Here is a 21680-nt window from a genome sequence, read left to right on the forward strand (position 1 = left end):
GGGAAAGCTTTCAGGTTTTATCACTGAGTGTAAAGACAGCTGTGGGCTCTCCGCTATGGGCTTCATCACGCTCAGGCAATTTCCTTTTCTTCCGAATTTGTTGAATGCCTTCGTCATGAAAAAGCTGTTGAATTTTGTGAAATGCTTTTTCTGCATCAATTAAGACAATCATGTGGTTTTTGTCTTTCATTCTCTTAATGTGGTATGTTATATTGATGGACTTTCATATGTTGAGCCAACATTGCTTTCCATGAATCTCACTTGGTCATGGTGTAGAATTTTTTAAATGTATTATTGAGTTTAGTTTGGATGTAGCTTGTTGAGGATTTTTGCATCAACATTCATCAGGGGTACTGGATGATAGTTTCCTTTTCTTGAAGTATCTTTGCCTGATTTTTTTTTTTCTTGCAGTATCTTTGCCAGGGTATTGCTGGCTTCATAAAATGAACTTGGAAATGTTCCCTCATTTTCACTTTTGTGGTAAGAGTTTGAGAAAAATTGTTAATTTTTAAAATGTTTGGTATAATTCTTCAGTGATGCCATCTGGTCCTATGCTTTTCTTTGTTGGGAAGTTTTTGATTACTGATTCAATCTCTTTATTAGTTATAGGTATGCTTAGACTTTAAATTTCTTCATATTCAGTCCTGACAGGTTGTATGAATTCTAGAAATTTATCCATAACTTGTAGGTTATCCTACTTGGGGCATATATTTTTTTAATAACAGTTTTTGTTATTCTTTATTTTTAGGATACTAGTTGCAACATAATCTCTATTACTTTTTATTATTTGAGTCTTCTATTTTTCTTAGTCTAGCTAAAGAGTTGTCAATTTTGTTGATCTTTTTCAAATAACCAACTCTTAGTTTTGCTGTTCTTCTATATAATGTTTCTGTTCTGTTTTTTTCTGCTTTAACATTTATTATTTCCTTCCATTAACTTTGGCTTTAGCGTATTCTTTTTTCTAGTTCTTTGAGGTGTAAAGTTAGGTTGTTGATTTGAAATCCTTCTTCTGTTTTATTTTTTCCCCATTCATCTAAAATAATTTTTTTGAGTCAACACTATTTTATAACATTATGTAAGTTTCACGTGTACATCATATTTTTACTTCTGCAAATACCACCAAAAATTTAATTTCCACCCCTCACCATACAGTTGAACTCTTTGACCCATTTCACCTTCTCTCTCAATATCTTCCCCTTTGATAACCACTACTCTTTACTTTGGCCACCTGATGTGAAAAACTCTGCTTTAGATTTATGTTTTATGGCTATCATGTGGTTCATATAAAACATTATAATTATAAATAAGATAGTCATTTTCCTGATAGCATCTTATCTTCATTTGCCTATAAAAGTTCTTTTTCTTCTGTCTCTTTTATGTTCTTATTGCCTCAAATTATTCCTTTTTATGTTGTGAATTTTTTACTAAATTGAAGTAGTTATAATTATTTTTGCTGCTTGTTTCTCCTTTAACCTTTACAAATCTATTCTTAATTAGAGTTGCAATTTTCTGATTCTTTACTCAAAATTTTGTGTATATTTGTCATTTTGTTTCTGATAAAGAGCTTCTTTCAACATTTCCCATAAGGCAGATCTAGTGTTGATGAACTCTCTTGGCTTCTATTTGTCTGGGAAAGACTTTATTTCTCCTTCATATCTGAATTATAACTGCAGGATAGAGTGTTCCTAGTTGACCAGTTTTTATTTTTCAGTATTTTTAGAGAGTCATTCCATTGCCTCCCAGTGTATAGTTTCTGATGACATATCTGCTAACTTTATGGGGGTTCCTTTGGAAGTTACCACTTTTTTTTTTTTTTTTTTAAACCAGGCTGCCTTTAAAATTCTTTCTTATTAACTTTGACAATTTTAATTTAATGTATCTTGGAGAAGATCTTTTTGTGTTGAGGTAATTGGGTGCTCTCTTGGGTTCATGGGAGTGTATATCCAGTTTCTTCTCCAAGTTTGGGAATTTCTGAGTTATTAAAAAACAAAAATAAACAACACTCTCTTCTCCCTTCTCCTTTTCTTCTTCTTGAATAATTATTTCTTTATGTCCTCTTCCTAAAAGAGTCAGATAGGTAATGTAGAATTTCTTCATTTTTCTTAAATCTTAATTGTCTTTCTTCTTCTACTTGCATCTTTTCTAGATTTCTGTCTTTGAGTAATATTCCATGACTTTACATTTGGTTTCTGGAGAAGTATTACTTTATGTTTGTGATACAGTGTTACTGTGAGTCTTTATGAGGCTTGATGATTTGTTCCTCATCTGAAGCAGTGAATAACTTTCTTCTTTAGGTAAAACTTTTTTTTTCTTTTTACAATAAAGAATTCAAGATTAGACATTAAAGGTCTCTCTTTTACTTTTCAGTAAGTGGCGCTACAGCACAAGTTGTTGGCTATTCTTACTTGAACAGCCTCTGGTTATACATTAAATATACATATATGTCTATATATAACATTGTAGAGATGGCACTGTCCACCCTCCCTTGCCTCCATCATTCAGAGGTGTCTCCCAGTCCCTTTGTCACTCCTTGTTGGGGCCTTGCTGCTGCTGGTGCTGCTGTCAACATCTGAGGCACCGGGATGATAGGTGCTACTCCTGTGCTGGGGCTCTCCTGAGTCACAGGTTCCGTGGCTATAGCAGATGAGGAGGAACTGGGGTTTTGGGTGCTTCTGCTATGCCTGGAGTTGTTGAATTTGTGGATGCTACTGTTGATGGTGTGGTGGCGGTGGGTCAGGAGGGCCGAAGTCGTGGGGGCATCTACAGCTAGAGAGATAGGGTCACAGGCCCTGGACCACTCTTGCCCAGTTACCTGTGACCCCAAGTACTGGCCTCTTCAGACAGCCATTTTGCTTTTTTGCATTTCTTTTTCTAGGGGATGGTATTGATCCCTGTCTCCTGTACAATGTCACGAACCTCCAACCATAGTTCATCAGGCACTCTATTAGATCTAGTCCCTTAAATCTATTTCTCACTTCCACTGTATAATTATGAGGGATTTGATTTAGGTCATACCTGAATGGTCTAATGGTTTTCCCTACTTTCTTCAATTTAAGTCTGAATTTGGCAATAAGGAGGCCTTACAAATAGCTGTGAAAAGAAGAGAAGTGAAAGGCAAAGAGAAAAGGAAAAATATACCCATTTGAATGCAGAGTTCCAAAGAATAGCAAGGAGAGATAAGAAAGCCTTCCTCAGTGATCATTGCAAACAAATAGAGGAAAACAATAGAATGGGAAAGACCAGAGATCTCTTCAATAAAATGAGAGATACCAAGGGAACATTTCATGCAAAGATGGGCTCAATAAAGGATAGAAATGGTATGGACCTAACAGAGCAGAAGATATTGACAAGAGGTGGCAAGAATACACAAAATAACTGTACAATAAAGGTCTTTATGATCCAGATAATCATAATGGTGTGATCACTCACCTAGAGCCAGACATCCTGGAATGTGAAGTCAAGTGGGCCTTAGAAAGCATCACTACGAACAAAGCTAGTGGATGTGATGGAATTCCAGTTGAGCTATTTCAAATCCTAAACGATGGTGCTGTGAAAGTGCTACACTCAATATGCCAGCAAATTTGGAAAACTCAGCAGTGGCCACAGGACTGGAAATGGTCAGTTTTCATTCCAATCCCAAAGAAAGGCAATGCCAAAGAATGTTCAAACTACCGCACAATTGCACTCATCTCACATCCTTGCAAAGTAATGCTCAAAATTCTCCAAGCCAGGCTTCAGCAATATGTGAACCATAAACTTCCAGATGTTCAAGCTGGTTTTAGAAAAAGCAGAGGAACCAGAGATCAAATTGCCAACATTCGCTGGTCATTGAAAAAGCAAGAGAATTCCAGAAAAACATCTATTTCTGTTTTATTGACTATGCCAAAGTCTTTGACTGTGTGGATCACAATAAACTGTGGAAAATTCTGAAAGAGATGGGAATACCAGACCACCTGACCTGCTTCTTGAGAAATCTGTATGCAGGCCAGGAAGCAACAGTGAGAACTGAACATGGAAGAACAGACTGATTTCAAATAGGTTAAGGCATACATCAAGGCTGTATATTGTCACCCTGCATATTTAACTTATATGCAGAGTACATCATGAGAAATGCTGGGCTGGATGAAGCACAAACTGAAATCAAGATTGCCAGGTGAAATATCAATAACGTCAGATATGCAGATAACACCACCTTTATGGCAGAGAGTGAAGAAGAACTAAAGAGCCTCTTAAAGAGCATCCTAAATAGTAAGTTAGTTCAGTCACTCAGTCGTGTCTGACTCTTTGCAACCCCATGAAAAAGCAAACTCTCTTGCTTTTTCGATGATCCAGAGGATGTTGGCAATTCGATCTCTGGTTCCTCTGCCTTTTCTAAAACCAACTTGAACATCTGGAAGTTCACGGTTCACGTATTGCTGAAGCCTGGCTTGGAGAACTTTGAGCAAGTAATGCTCTTTACTAGCGTGTGAGATGAGTCCAATTGTGCAGTAGTTTGAGCTTCTTTGGCATTGCCTTTCTTAGGGATTGGAATGAAAACTGACCATTTCCAGTCCTGTGGCCACTGCTGAGTTTTCCAGACTTGCTAGCATATAGTGTGCAGCACTTTCACATCATCATAGGATTTGAAACAGCCCAGCTGGAATTCCATCACCTCCACTAGCTTTGTTCAGTGAGAGACTTTATTTTTGGGGGCTCCAAAATCACTGCAGATGGTGACTTCAGCCATGAAATTGAAAGACAATTACTCCTTGGAAGGAAAGTTATGACCAACCTAGACAGCATATTAAAAAGCAGAGACATTGCTTTGCCAACAAAGGTCCGTCTAGTCAGGGCTATGGTTTTTCCAGTAGTTATGTATGGATGTGAGAGTTGGACTATAAAGAAAGCTGAGCACCGAAGAACTGATGCTTTTGAACTGTGGTCTTGGAGAAGACTCTTGAGAGTCCCTTGGACTGCGAGGACATCTAACCAGTGAATCCTAAAGGAGATCAGTCCTGAGTGTTCATTGGAAGGACTGATGCTAAAGCTGAAACTCCAATACTTTGGCCACCTGATGTGAAGAACTGACTCATTGGAAAAAACCCTGATGTTGGGAAAGACTGAAGGCAGGAGGAGAAGGGGACCACAGAAGATAAGATGGTTGGTTGGCATCAATGACTCAATGGACATGAGTTTGGGTAAACTCCGGGAGTTGGTGATGGACAGGAAGGCCTGGCATGCTGCAGTCCGTGGGGTCGCAAGGAGTCAGACATGACTGAGTGACTGAACTGAACTGAACTGAAAAAATACTGGAGTACTGCTGTTGCCAGGAGGCCAGAGTTGTGTGTGCTGCCTTCCTGTAGCTATTGGGTTCCCTAGGGCTGTAGGTTCAGCTGTTGCAGCAGGGACTAGGATCACAGGCACCGCTCTTGCTTTTCCTTCATTTTGCCTTCCCTATGGGCTTGCGTCCACCCACCTTTAAATGTACAGATGTGTGAAATTCTCATGTTCCAGTTTGTTTGGCAGAGCCATCTTGGCCGAGTTGGCTACTTTCCTGGTTGCAGATTAAAGGGGAGTGACAAAAGAGGGTGTCTCACTCCACCACGATGTTGACATCACTCTTTGTTTTTATTGTATGTGGTTACCACTAAAACCTTCCCTTTTGGTACTGCTTTTGTTGCAGTCTATACATTTTGGTACATTCTGCTTTTATTCTGTTTTGTCTCAAGATATTTTCTAATTTCTCTTGTGATTTATTTTGGCCCATTGATTATTTAACAGTGTACTATTTAATTTCAACATATTTGTGAATTTTTCAGTTTTCTCTGTTTTTGATCTCAAGTTTCATTCCATTTTGGTTTGAAAAGATAATTTGTATGATTTCCATCTTAAATTTGTTAAGAAGTGTTTTGTGGCCCAATATCTATCTTGGAGAATGTTCTTAGTACATTTGAGAAGAATGTGTATTTTGTTGTTGTTGTTGGGTGGAGTGTTACTTTAATGTCTATTAGATCCAATTATTCTACAGTATTGGTCAAGTCCTCTGTTTCCTTATTGATCTTTGATCTGATTGGTTTTTACATTATTGAGAGTGAGATATTGAAATCACTACCATTATTGTGTTACGGTCTATTTCTTGATTCACTTCTGTCAATATTTGTTTCATATATTTGGATGCTCTGTTGTTAGGTGGATATAGATTCATAGTTTCATACCTTCATGGTGAACTGACTCTTTTATTATTATATGATGTCCTTCTTTGCTTCTTGTGACAGTTTTTGACTCAAAATATATTTATCTCATGTAAGTATGGACACTCCTTCTCTCTTTTGGTTATCATTTTCATGAAATGGCTTTATTGAAACGTCTACATTCAGCCTATGAATAACCTTATATCTAAAGTGTGTCTGTTGTAAAGGGCATACTGTTGTTAATGTTTTAATACATTCAACCACACTATGTCTTTTGATTTTCTGAGTTGTTCCCCATGTAGATGTAATTTTGGTGTGTTTATAAGAAGAGTTGAGCTACAGGTTCTCTGACTCCACCATCTTGATCTCCCAGTGTGCATCCCTCCCATGTCTTTTGATTGGGAGTTTAATCTATTTAAATTTAAAGCACTTACTGGTAGAGAAGAATTCAGTGTTATCATCTTGTTGTTTATATCTTCTAGTCTTCTATTTATTTTTTCACTCCTTCCTCTTTTGCAGTTGTCCTCTGTGTTTTATTTTTTGTGGTGATACACTTTGATTCCTTCCTCATTTTCTTCTGCATATCCTCTATAGGTATTTTCTTTGTGGTTACTATATTGCATCAAACATCTATAATAATCTATTTTAAACTAATAAAAATTTAACATTAATCACATATATAATTCTATACCTTTATGCTTCTCTGTCCTACTTTATATTATTGATGTCACAAATTATATCTTTGTATATTCTGTATCCTCCTACATAGCTTGATAGTTATACTTTCATGACATTATTTATAACATTCTATGACAGAATTATAATTAATTTACATACCATCATCACAGTATTACAAAACTCTGTATATGTCTATATATTTACCTATATCAGGGAGTTTTACATTTTCAAGGGCTTTAGTGTTGCTGTCTAATATCTTTTTTTTTCAACTCGAAGAATTCCTTTCAGGAATACCTGTAAGTAAGGCAAGTCTAGAATTCTCTGTTTTCCTTTAACTGTGAAGGTCTTTTATTTCTCCTTTTTGGCTTTTCTGTATGTTTAAAATTTTCCTTAATAAAATATTGGAGTAAAATAAAAATGAAGTGAAGAAATTTTACAAAATTAAGAAAAATTATTACTAGCAGGCACACCAAAGCATAATAAAGTATGTTAAAGTTTTAACACAAATGTTATTAACTAGAGTTAAATATTTGTTAAATATTTCTTGAAGAGAAAAACCACAGTGAAATTGACAAACTTTAAGTGCACTATCAACGAGTTTTGACAAATGCATAACTAACATCCTGAAAGTAACTCCACTTTAATTTTTGAAGGATATTTTTGCTGGCTACAGATTCTAGAATAAGAGTTATTTTCATCTAGTGATGCAAAGGATAGAGCTCCATTATTTTGGATTCCATTTTTTGTTTGTTTAAAAGTTAGGTTTCATTCTAACAGTTGCTACTTTGAATGTGGCCTTTTAAAAAATTGTATTTGGACTATTTCTAATTTTTTTCTTTAACTTTTTTTCAGCAGTTTTATTATCACAAAGCTAAGGAAATCAACTCTGAATATTTATTGGAAGGACTGATGCTGAAGCTGAAGCTCCAATACTTTGGCCACCTAATGTGAAGAGTGGACTCATTGGAAAAGACCCTAATGCTGGGAAAGACTAAAGGCAAAAGGAGAAGAGGTCAGCAGAGGATGAGATGGTTAGACAGCATCACCAACTCAATGCATTTGAGCAAACTCTGGGACATAGTGAAGGACAGGGAAGGCTGGCATGCTGCAGTCAGACATGACTTAGTGACTGAATAAGAACAAAAATCTAAATATGGATCTCTTTTTATTTCATTTGTGGTTCATGAGATTTGTTGAATCTGTACCTTAGTGTGTCTAATTAATTTTGTAAAGTTCTCAACTATTACCTTTTCAATTATTCCATTTTTTCTCATTATACATCTCCTGACACCTTAATTATATACATTTTAGATGTTTTCAATGGTTTAATTTCTCAGCTTCTGTGTGTGCTTAGTTGCTCAGTCATGTCTGACTCTTTGAGACCCCATGGACTGTAGCCCTCCAGGCTCCTCTGTCTATGGGGATTCTCCTGGCAAGAATACTGGAGTGAGTTGCCATGCCCTCCTCCAGGGGTTCTTCCCAACCTGGGGATTTTCCCAACCCAGGTCTCTCTCATTGCCAGCAGATTTTTACCATCTGAACCACCAGGGAAACCCGCTCAACCTCTAATGTGTATTTTTTATCTTTGTTTCTCTTCAAGCTTCATTCTGAATGTTTTGACTTCCAATTCACTGAAACACTCTTTGGCTGTATCTATAGCCTTCTGGCAGGACTCTTAGCCGTTGCCTACCCAAATCCAACTACTTATAGTTTATCACTACCATCTGCTATATGACCAAAAGAATTAGTCTTGTTACCCTAAATCTGGGTTTAAAAATGTTACAAGAGCAGCCTCAGATTCTCAGATCATGTTTATTCCATAAACTCCAATCTTCATCTCTATGGGTAGTGAGGCAACCTTTCGCCATCCTCTCTTTTTAACATATTTAATTAATCTGTCTCATTCCATAGGATAAGGGCTCCATGAAAGAAATAAGTTTTGGTTGTCTAATTCATTATTGTTTCCTCACTGAATGAACAGTGCCAGTTGTTTAAATTTAAGCACTAAATAAATGTTAAATGGATAAGTAGTATGCCACCTTTTTAATGAGAAACTATTAAAGTGAAACTTTATGAAAATACTAATTAAAAACTTTATTTTTCAAAACAACACCAAGAACAAAAAGCTACATAGAAGAGCATAACAACTAAGTAAATACTAAGGGAAAAAAGTCACTTAGAATTGGAAAGAAGGGAAGGAAATAATTTGATTGGTTATTTTTATGATCCTCCCCCAAACTGATTAAGTCTATCAAGATGTGGGTTCAAAAACTCTTCTACTGTCCAGCTTGATTCATGACTTCCTGATACGGTGATAAATTGTTGGTAGTACTGAAATATATGCATTAGGGGCAGAAATGCATTAAGTAGCTCTCTAAATTTGGGTGAACATAATGCTTGATTTATTAATCTCCTCCAATGATCATTTATGGTAGCATTAGCACAGCATTACCTAAAGCCAAAATTTATCTGAATCACAAGCTATATCAGTAAGGTTTATAGAAAAAGGTTTTAAAACCTGCTAACTGCCTTGCTCTCTCTCAGCAGATCAGTTTTTTGCTCCTTACCTTGAGGTCAAAGATGGGGAAAGGCTGGGGTTGGATAGGAAAGCTGTGCTAAACAAATATTGATCAATAAAAGTCATCTTTTTATCTTTCTCCTTCTTTTGTCCCTCTGTAAGGAGAGCTATTATAATTATATAAAATATATAATTATCCCATGAATTATTTCAACAAAAAACAAAATTAAATGCTAAATGATCGTAGGGTACTTTAGTAAAACTGGGGCTAAATTTCTGTGAACCTTGACCTCTTTATAAATGCAATGGCTTTGCCAACAATTAATTTGAAATATTTCTCATGTAACTGTTTGACAAATCTAAAACAACTACGTAAGGAAGAAAGAGCTTCTGAATAGTTAAAAGTCTTGATTCTTCTGTTAAAAGTTATGCATTTTAATATGATCTTTTGGTTGATTTATGTAAAGCTTTGTATTTTTCATTTTCTCAAGCCTGTCATGGTAGTGATGTATGGTGTATTTTAGCATCAAGTTTGCCATAAGCAATAAAGTCAGAGCCCTAAAAGAAATTTTAATATATTTCTTCGTTTTTAACCTGGAGCTTTCCATTATTCACTTATTTTGTTTGGGATCCCATGTTTAGTTGGTATAATTTTTACACTCACATAAATAATTTAATATTTAATTCAAAGGTAACATTTAAATAGATTATTCAATAAAAAGTGAAAGGGTCATTATATTTAAAGTGAAAATCTTAGCAATAACTTAAATTTCATACTAACAACCTCTCTAAAGGTTGTATGCTATGTTCCAGAGTGCTTGGAGTATTTTATCTAACAAGATAAAAGAAAAATAAACAAGCAAGTGACTTTCATTAAATAATATGAAGCATGAAATGGAAGCATGTTTATAAAACCTTACATGAAGAAAAAAAAAGAAGTATGGAAGTAACAAACAGTTAAAAGTTCTTACTGCAGAACTAACTGCTGTTGTAGGAGCTATGAGATGAATAAAGAGGAGTCCTTCAGAAATGTTCATCCTAGTGGAAATAGTAAGTCTGTAAACATCCTGGTGGCTTAGAGGTTAAAGCGTCTGCCTCCAATGAGGGAGACCAGGGTTTGATCCCTGGGTTGGGAAGATCCCCTGGAGAAGGAAATGGTAACGCACTCCGGTCTTGCCTGGAGAACCCCATGGATGGAGGAGTCTGGTAGGCTACAGTCCAAGGGGTCACAGAGTCTAAGAGGACTGAGTGACTTCACTTACTTACTTACTTAAACATCTAAAACATAAGCTGCTTAAGTTAATTATCACAAGAAAAGGCAAAACAAAGTGTTAGGGCAGTTTATCTGATATGGTTAAGTCTACCTCAGTCTTATATAATGGACAAGATGTACACATTTAAAGAAAGGGAAGAAGAAAGTAAGATAGGAAAATAGAATAATCAAAGGCTGGGAGGAGGAAGCAGAAGGCCTGGTAGGGCATTTATTCAATGGTTCTTTATAACCAGAGCAAAGGTACATGTGGGAGAATCCTGGGAACAAGACTGAAAAAAAAATATTATGGCAATAAATGTGAGGTGGCCCTCAATTCATGGCTAAACATCTTATTTATTAAGAAAACCATGTGGCACCATTATGGATGTTTGTGCAGAGAAACAAAAACTAGAAAGCCAAATCTAACATGGCAGTGGAGTAGAATGTGGGAAGAATAAAAGCAATGAATCCACTTAAGTTTTATCTTGTCCAAGAGTCTGAGCAAGATACAACTTTAACTGGAGAGATGGGCATGGAGATGGAACAGTGTGACATTAAAACTAGTTTACAAGGAATCAGATAATCAATTGAATGCTTATGGTAAAGGAGAGATAGTCCTAATAGGTGGTTCATTTCTTTGTGTGCCTGAGTTACTAGGTGGAAAACAGTAGTGCTAAATAACAAAAAGAAATTGTGCACTTGGAGGGGAAAATGAGTTGAAAGTTGGTACATAATGAGCTTGATCCTTATTGGCAGTCATGTCCAGCAGCCAGTCAGAAATAGGGATGTAGAGTTAAGGAGGAAAAACAGATATTAGTATAAAGACCAGAAAGAGTGTGCCTTGAGAATTATCTATATAGAGGTAAAAAGTAAACTTGTAGGACAAGATAAAATCTCAGAAAGAGACTAATTCATCAAAGCAATTGATCAAAGTAATTGACAAAGCTAGATTGCAAATGTGTTATAAAGTATATAGAAAGTAAAGAAATTTTAGGAACAGATATAGATTTTCGAGTGGTATTCAAGGTATACATTCATGGTCTCACTATTATTTGGGGTAGAGTGTTAATTTGTTAATGAGTTTGAAATGACAATGTGATTTTGATAAACATGTGGAAGTCTATCATTTTTTTTTTGGCCATGCTGTGTGACACGTGGGATCTTCCAATGACTAGGGATCAAACCTGCATTCCCTGCATTTGAAGCACAGAGTCTTAACCATTGGATTGCCAGGGAAGTCCCATATCTGTCATTTTTGCCTTCTAGCATTTAACCATCTTTCTTTTGTTAATGACACTTTGTTTTCATTCTATAAAATCCCCTTCTCTACTACCTGAGAGGGCTCAGGGGTAGAGCTGGTGACTTGGCCAGTGCTTTACTCAATTGATACATAGTACAATTTCTGGGAAAGGAACTCTTAATTATTTCTTTCCTGATTCACACTAAGAATACTACCTTGATGTCTGTCATTTGCAAAAAAAAAAAAGTTGAAAGGAGGCAATATTTAACATATTAGGTTAGAATAATGAAAATAAAAAGAATATTCAAGCATATATACATAAAACTGATGAAATAAATCAAAGAAGAATAAAATAAGCAGATATCTCAAGGTCATGGATAGTAAGATTCAGTACTGTTAAGATGTCAGTTCTTTCCAACTTGATCTATAGATTCAATGTTATTCCATTCAAAATCTTACAAAGTTGTTTTGTAGATATAAAAAATGGACTCTGATGCTTAAAGGGAAAAGTAAACAGGTCTAGAATAGTCAATACAATATTGAAGGAGAAGAAGAAAGTCAGAGTGTGACATTATCTGACTTTAAGATACACTACAAAGCTATAGTAATTAAGACATTGTGGTATTGGCAAAAGAATAGACAAACAGATCAATGGAACAGATAGAGAGCTGAGAAATAGGTCTATACAAATATAGTCAACTGATCTTTGACAAAAGAGAAAGGAAATATAATGGAGAAAATACAGTCTTTTCAACAGATGATGCCAGAACCACTAGATATCTACACATAAAAAAATGAATCCAGGCCAAACCTTATATCCCTTTACAAAAACTAAGTCAAAATGAATAACAGACCCAAATGTAAAATGCAAAAATATAAAAATCATAGAAGATAAAATAGGAGACAATCTAGATGATCTTGGGTTTGGTGATGACTTTAAGATATAATACCAAAGACATAATTGATGAAAGAAATAATTAATAACCTGGGCTTCATTAAAACTAAAAACATCTGCTTTGGCAAAGTTATTGGCAAAGAATGAGAAGACAAGTCATGGACTACAAGAAAATATTTCCAAAAGACATAGCTGATAAAGAACTATTTCCAAAACATACAGAAAATTCTTAAATCTCAATAATAAGAAAACAGAGTTCAAATAAAAAATGGGCAGAAGGTCTGAGCAAATATCTCACTAAATATAATATAGAGATAGCAAATAAAATATATGAAAAGATGTTCCACATCATATGTCATCAGGGAAATCCAAATTAAAATATCAATGAGATACTATTACACACTTATTAAAATGACAAAAGTCCAAAACACTGACAATATCAAAAGCTGACAAGGATGAAGAGGAATGCAAATAGTGAACAGAGGGAATAGGAATAGAGAATAGTGAATCTCATTCACTGCTGGTGGGAATGCAAAATTGTACAGACACTTTGGAAGACAGTTGGATAGCTTCTTGTGAAATTAAATATACTTTTACCACATAATCCAGCAATCATGTTTTTTGGCATTTACCTCAAAGAGTTGACAAGTTATGTCCATACAAAAACTTGCATATGGGTGTTTTATAGTAGTTTTATTCAAAATTGCCAAAACTTGGATGCAACCAAGATGTTCTTAAGTAGGTGAATGGATAAATAAATCATGGTATGTCCAGACAATGGAATACTATTAAGCATTTAAAAACTTATGAAAAGACACACAGAAACCTTAAATGTATATTACTAAGGGAAAGAAGCCAATCTAAAAATGGCAACATACTGTTTTAGTCTAACTATATGACCTTCTGGAAAAAGCAAAACTATGGAGATAATGAAAAGATCAGTGGTTGCCAGGGGATGGAGGAAGTAAGTAATGAAAGGTGGAGCACAGATGATTTTTTAGGGCAGTGGACATACTCTGTATGACATGTATAATGATGGATACATGTCATCCATAGAACGTACAATACCGAGTTGATTGTCTATGGACTTTGGGTGATAATGATGTGTCAGTGTAAATCCCTTGTTTGTAACAAATGTACTGTTGTGGTGTGGGATGTTGATAGTTGGAGGGCACTGTGCATGTGTGGAGACTCTCTGTGCCTGCTGCTCAATTTTTCTGTGAATTCAAAAAACAGCCTGAAGTCAACATAGGTAATACTGAAAAATTGTGTTTTTAATCAGTTATAAAATAACCAATAAGAGCTAATGGTATTCTTCCTGATTGTCCAGTAATGTTGAAACAATGAACATATTATGAACAAAAATGATGACACCCAGTAAATGTGATTAACTAAATATAGTGATTGCCTTTTCATCTTCATTTTCAAATGCCTTTGCATCATGGTATCATTGGCTGAGATGAGAGCAGGAACAAGAAAAAGAAAATAAACTAGGGTGATGAAGGCAAAGAAATGTTACGAAGTGAGGACTGCAGATGAAGTAAAGGGAAAAAGAAAAAGTTACCAGAGATGATGCACAGGATGTGTTAACCAATCAATGGTTCTATTAATTTCTGATAAAGTAAATATTTCTAAGAATTAAAAAAAAGGGTAATGAGGAAAAAGTGGTACAAAATAATTAAGACAATGCTATGTAATTTTTTAAATTACATAGAAATAGCAAGTTAGTAACAAAAATGTTTTTCAAGAGTTATGTATATAATTAGATGTTCTGCAGTTGTCAGGTACTGGGGACACCTAAAAAAAAAGGAAACACACCATATTTATTCAGTGTCAATGAGTATTGTATCTCAAAGAAGTAACATTCTTTTCCCAAAGAGGGAAGATGGTCAGTAAAGACTAACGAAATACCCAAACAGTGTGAATAATGAGCTATTTAGGTAGAGCTGAATGTTTAACGGCCAACGTATCTAAACCAGAATTTGGTGGGTTTGGTTTTTGTGTGTGTGCACATGGCAGCAAAAGTAGCAGAGACCTAGAAATAAGAAGCTTCTTTCAGTGGATCTGAAAGAAACCTGGATAGTTTAGCTTCATTGTCTTCAGGGTTACCAGCTTTCGGGTAAAAGGTCACTTAAATAGCCTCCTTCCTGCCCAATTCAATGATCTATTTTCAACCCTATCTTAATTTTTCTGGAGAAATGACAGCAAATATCATTCTCTACTTTTGGAAACTCCTCCTGATTAAGAGATTTCTGGGGTTCCCATTTTTCTCCTTTCTTTGCTGATCATTGAGTCTATTGATTCTTCAGATTATCTATTATATATATAAATCTCTGGGTGTGCATCAAGACTTGGTGATAAAACACGAAAGATGCAGAAGCCTTTTCCCAATCCTTTATGTCTTAAGGAGCAGAACTTTTCATCAAAGGGTCTAATCTAGACCTTAACTACTTTACAAAACATTTAAAAATAAGTCTTCTGCTGTATCTTGACAGTATATTTAAAATAAAACTCTTTATCATATTTTTTGCTGAATTTTCCATCTTTTATTTGTACGTCTGTTCTCTTGTTTATTTTTGGAACAGCTTTAATTTCTCATACTCCTCTTAAATTTTGTATAAGCATTCAACTTATTCTCAAACCTTTCCCCTACAGCTAATGCTCAACAACCTAACTCTTAATTTACTAGAGGATTTGATATTTGGTTATACATTGTCCTGTCTTCTCCTTGATTAATGTATATATGATCCCTTTTCAGATGAACTACAAACTCTTCAGAAATGTAATGTCTTTTATATCATATAGAGCTCTCAAAACCATAAACATTTGAAAAATTCTTAGTTATTGACTGAGGATCTAAAAAAAATCATTTTTTACCTTTGATTTGTTGCTATGGAATTACATATATAGAGATAATGCACATATCCCAATTTTCACTTTAAATCACTGCAAATTTTAGATTACTTGCCTTGTCCTCCAAGTGCAATTCTAAAAAGCGTAGGTAAGCCACAGGTGCAAATGCATCAGCTGAATGTGTGACTACTTCTGATGAATCTCTGAAATAAAATAAAAATTATAGTTTATCTACTATGCAAAATCTGTTTTGTGCAAACTAACTCCTACTAGTGACTAGAAAAAACCAAAAATCCTCATTTATTTCTACTGGAATACTACTGTATACATATTTACTTCACAATTAGTGACTAACATCTATTTTTAATAATTAAATATTTAATTGGGAAAAAGATGGAGGAAACTAAACTTTCAAGAATAAGTAAAGAAACTTTTCATCTTTATGAGGACACACAGTTCAACTTTCAGTTTCACTCAAAGCTCTCTGAACAGTTTTACAACCTGAAGCCTCTTTTCAATTTCATTCTCACAAAGTTGGTTGGTACGGGCTAACCGTTAAACAATAGGGCTTTATCTTCATTATTCTTTTCATTTTCAAGAGGTAATTCATTCACTGTTTCACACAAAATCTCAATTATCCTTCACAAAAGCAGTACTGGTGATGGTTTTAAGCTCTAGATGAACTCTTCACACTGTAATATCATTGCTATTAAAATTGAATGTCTGACATAGCAATTACCACATTCAGGTAAAATAGTATGAACTGCTTGCTGGCACCATATGGATACACATAAATTAAATCAACTTTTATCGAAGATACCCTGTAAAGCACATGTAAATAAATAAGATTATGTGTGAAGTTCTAATAACTAATTATTTTTATTGTTGTTTATTAAGAAGCAGTGTTTTTGTATTTTAACTGAAATTCTAAAAGCAGACATTTCTCATCTCTTTTTAAAGCCTCAGGAACTAGTTGCAGTGTTCATACTAGTACATTGTTAGCATTTTAACCATTGTGGTACAGCAAAATAGATTCTTACTTTGCCTCTTTTCCACTTACATAAAATAATTTTGAATCAGTGTTTGTAATGAAAAGTTATTTAGTGACAATAGAAGAAATCTTAAAATACTAGGATCCAGTATATTAAATTTTCATGGGCAAAATCTGTTTACTTTTCACATGAAAATCAGAGATAGAGAAAAAGCAGTCTGATGATACCACTCATGAACCTTTTGTATTAAATATGAATCTTGTTAGTGCTTTAAATATTACATTAAAATGGGCTTCTATGACATTAAAAGAAAAGTAACACATTACAATAGAAATAAAATCATTAAAGAGTTGCGATCATGAAAGGAAGTAATAACCTGTCTTCACAGACTACCTAAACCAAAAGATGCCTCCCTGTATAATGAGCAAGAGGAGGAGAAAAAGGGAGCAAAGAGGAGACCTCTTGCTTTTTACCACTTGCCTCTCTGCCTTGTTAACCCTAGTTAAGTTGTCCTGCTTATTTACTCTGTACTTGTCTGTCCTGGTTCTATCTTGGTTCATTAGTTCAGTTGCTCATTAGTTCAGTTGCTCAGTCGTGTCTGACTCTTGGTGACCCCAATGACTGCAGCACGCTAGGCCTCCCTATCCATCACCAACCTGGAGTTTATACAAACTCATGTTCACAGAGTTGGTGATGCCATCCAGCCACCTTATCCTCTGTTGTCCCCTTCTCCTCCTATCTTCCATCTTTCTCAGCAACTGGGTCTTTTCCAATGAGTCAGTTCCTCACATCAGGTGGCCAAAGTATTGAAGTTTCAGCTTCAGCATCATTCCTTCCAATGAATATTTAGGATTGATTTCCTTTATGGACTGGTTGGATCTCCTTGCAGGCCAAGGGACTCTCAAGAGTCTTCTTCAACACCACAGTTCAAAAGCATCAAATCTTCGGCACTCAGCTTTCTTTATAGTCCAACTCTCACATCCATACATAACTACCGGAAAAACCTAAGCTTTGACTAGACGGACCTTTGTTGGCAAAGTAATGTCTCTGCTTTTTAATATGCTATCCAGGTTGGTCATAACTTTTCTTCCAAGGAGAAAGCGTCTTTTAATTTCATGGCTGCAGTCACCATCTGCAGTGATTTTGGAGCCCAAGAAAATAAAGTCTCTCACTGTTTCCACTCTTTCCCCATCTATTTGCCATGAAGTGACGGGACCAGATGCCATGATCTTAGTTTTCTGAATGTTTTCTTTTAAGCCAGCTTTTTCACTCTCCTCTTTGACTTTCATCAAGAGGCTCTTTAGTTCTTCTTCACTTTCTGCCATGAATGTGGTAACATCTGCATATCTGAGGTTATTGATATTTCTCCCAGAAATCTTGATTCCAGCTTGTGCTTCATCCAGCCCAGCATTTCTCATGATGTACTCTGCATATAAGTTAAATAAGTAGGGTGACAATATACAGCCTTGACATACTCCTTTTCCTATTTGGAACCAGTTGGTTGGTCCATGTTCAGTTCTAACTGTTGCTTCCTGACCTGCATACAGATTTTTCAAGAGGCAGGTCAGGTGGTCTGGTAATCCCATCTCTTGAAGAATTAATTTTCCAGAGTTGTTGTCGTCCACACAGTCAAAGGCTTTGGCATAGTCAATAAAGCAGAAGTAGATGTTTTTCTGGAACTCTCTTGCTTTTTCAATGATCCAATGGATGTTGGCAATTTGATCTTTGGTTCCTCTGCCTTTTCCAAAACCAGTCTCAACATCTGGAAGTTCATAGATCACGTACTGTTGAAGCCTCGCTTGGAGAATTTTGAGCATTACTTTACTAGCATGTGAGATGAGTTCAATTGTGTGGTAGTTTGAACATTCTTTGGCATTGTCTTTCTTAAGGATTGGAATGAAAACTAACTTTTCCAGTCCTGTGGCTACTGCTCAGTTTTCCAAATTTGTTGGCATATTGAGTGTAGCACTTTCACAGCATTATCTTTTAGTATTTGAAATAGCTCAACTGGAATTCCATCACCTCCACTAGCTTTGTTCATAGCGATGCTTCCTAAGGCCCACTTGACTTCACATTTGAAGATGTATGGCGCTAGGTTGGTGATCACACAATTGTGATTCTTGGGTCATGAAGATCTTTTTTGTATAATTCTTCTGGGTATTCTTGCCACCTCGTCTTAATATCTTCTGCTTCCCTTAGGTGCATACCATTTCTGTCCTTTACTGAGCCCATCTTTGCATGAAATGTTTCCTTGGTATCTCTAATTTTCTTAAAGAGATCTCTAGGCCTTCCCGTTCTTTTTTTTCCCCTTTATTTCTTTGCATTGATCCTTGAAGAAGGCTTCCTTAGCTCTCTTTGCTATTCTTTGGAACTCTGCATTCAAATGGTTATATCTTTCCTTTTCTCCTTTGTCTTTTGCTTCTCTTCTATTCACAGCTATTTGTAAGGCCTCCTCAGACAACAATTTTGCCTTTTTGCATTTCTTTTCCTTGGGGATGGTCTTGATCCCTGCGTCCTATACAATGTCAGGAACTTCCATCCATAGTTCTTCAGGCACTCTGTCTATCAGATCTAATCCCTTGAATCTATTTGTCACTCCCACTGTATAATTTTAAGGGATGATATGATTTAGGTCATACCTGAATGGTCTAGTGGTTTTCCCTACTTTCTTCAATTTCAGTCTGAATTTGGCAATAAGTAGTTCATGGTCTGTGCCACAGTCAGCTCCCAGTCTTGTTTTTGCTGACTGAATAGAAATTCTCCATCTTTGGCTGCAAAGAATATAATCAATCTGATTTTGGTATTGACCATCTGGTGATGTCCATGTGTAGCGTCTTCTCTTGTGTTGTTGGAAGAGGGTGTTTGCTATGACCAGTGCGTTCTCTTGGCAAAACTTTATTAGCCTTTTCCCTGCTTCATTTTGTACTGGAAGGCCAAATTTGCCTGTTACTCCAGGTATTTCTTGACCTCCTACTTTTGCTTTCCACTTCCCTATTATGAAAATAACATCTTTTTTGGGTATAAGTTCTAGAAGTTCTTGTAGGTCTTCATAGAACCATTCAACTTCAGCTTCTTCAGGATTACTGGTCAGGGCATAGACTTGGATTACTGTGATATTGAATGGTTTGCCTTGGAATTGAACAGAGATCATTTTGTCGTGTCTTGGCCCATCAATAGATTCAAATTCTTACTCCTGGATATGATCTCATTTTTACATTAAATTTTGATCTCTCAGGGTTACCATTTCCAGCTTTGGAAACTCACCCTGAGCCTGAATTATGCCTGATGTAGCCAGCTTGGTCTTGATATCCTTGACAATGGATATACCAAAACTATGACTAATCCAAACCAATGATGTGTCAGTAGAAAGGGTTTCGGGCCCTCCCTTCTAATGCCAGTTATCCCCACTAGAAACAGAAGATTGGCAGCAAATGGTTCACTTAATTGATATAATTATCACATTTGAATCAAGATTGTTTTCCAGAGAAAATATATAACAGAGAAATATATATATATATAAAATATATATATAAATTATATATATAGAAATATATAACAAAGAAAATATCTAATTATACTATATAACATAACTAAATGAAGAGGAGTAAGATTTTTATGGATTCTATTGCATACACAATTGACTAATATAATTTCATTCTCTTATACAAAGCCAGAATCAACTGGAAGATAGATAATAGATATCAAATACATAGCTTGTAGCTTCAAAGAGCATAATGCCACTATTGCTCTTCTTTTCTTTCACAAACTGTCACTTGAAACTCAACTTTCAAGGGTCTCTGGTTTCTGTTGGCTTCTGAAACCCAGAACAGGATCTGCGGGAGTATCCTCAGAGAAACCCCGAAATTAAGAACAACTGAACTACAGCAAAAATGCTTTCCAGTTGGCTACCATCCTCCTCTTTCCCTACTGATACAAGTAATCAGTGCAGCCTCGACCTCTTACAGAATGGAGATTTCTCTGCAGTAAACAGCTGGATCTGACATTCCCTTTCACTGCTGCATTAGGCTTATCCCCAGTTACAATTTCAAAAGGACAGCTACCTGAGCCAGGTCTGAGTCTCTCTTCTCTGAGCCAGATTCTCTCTCAAGGTATGAAATCAGGCCCTACGCTCTCACTTCAAAAAACTGATACTTTCTCTTGAGATTCAGCCATGATCTTGGTTCCTACTTCTCCTCTAAAACACAGCCACACATAGATATCCCCCATGAACTCACACTTATGCTCACATTTCTGTGAAACCTTGCCTGACATCCTCACACAGTGCTAGTTTTCTGCTTTCTGTGCCTTGATCATGCATGTGTGTGTGTGTGTGTGTGTGCGTGTGTGTGCACGCGCACACACACTCAGTTGCTCAGTTGTGTCCGACTCTTTGTGACCCCATGGACTGTAGCCCGCCAGGCTCTTCTATCCCTGGGATTTTCCGGGCAAGAATACTGGAATAGGCTGCCATTTCTTCCTCCAAGGGATCTTTGCAACTCAACAGCCCTTTCATAATACATCTACTATATTAGAATTATGTTTCTGTGCTTGTCTTCATTTTCAAAGAGGGACTAAGTTTCGTTCATCTTTGTCTGTTCCTCCATATTTCGCCTCTGGCTCAGAGAAGAATATATTGCCAGGTATTCACTCATTTGTTGAATAAAAAAATTTCTGTACAGTTTAACTTTGTTAAACATATTTACTATCAAAAATCCACACAGATTTTTCAATTACCTATCTTTATATGAATATATACATTTTCATACATGCATGTTACTTGTATACATATAGATGAACATAATCACACATATATATCAATAACATCATATAGCACCTCTGGCATAATAAAAATAATTATATAAATTTAAATACAAGGAAAATTAGTTCATAAATTTTAGTTTCCTGAGTGATATAGGAGAGACATGAGAAAGTAGATAAGGAAAGTACTTGACTCATCCCCACTGCTAAATGTGATATTAGGATGCTCTGGGCTGAGTTATGTCTTGACTTGAATAGGTAGAAACTAGGAGTGAGTGGGGAAAATGAGTGCATAGTGTTTTAATCATAGAATTTAGTTCTTTT

General features: G+C 35.7%; 1 protein-coding gene across 1 annotated transcript in view; it reads right to left on the reverse strand.

Annotated features, from left to right (window-relative positions):
- Positions 1-5362: 5362 nt before the first annotated feature.
- Positions 5363-21680, reverse strand: part of DPH6 (diphthamine biosynthesis 6) — a 195740-nt gene continuing 179422 nt past the window's right edge. Inside the window, exons 8-9 of the mRNA XM_065940945.1 lie at positions 15722-15809; positions 5363-14550 (exon numbers count right to left, since the gene is read on the reverse strand). Of these exons, the coding sequence (XP_065797017.1) occupies positions 14497-14550; positions 15722-15809 (142 nt within the window). The 3' untranslated portion in view covers positions 5363-14496. The remainder of the gene's footprint in view (positions 14551-15721; positions 15810-21680) is intronic.

This window comes from Muntiacus reevesi, chromosome 7 (assembly GCF_963930625.1).
Source record: "Muntiacus reevesi chromosome 7, mMunRee1.1, whole genome shotgun sequence".
Classification (NCBI taxonomy): domain Eukaryota; kingdom Metazoa; phylum Chordata; class Mammalia; order Artiodactyla; family Cervidae; genus Muntiacus; species Muntiacus reevesi.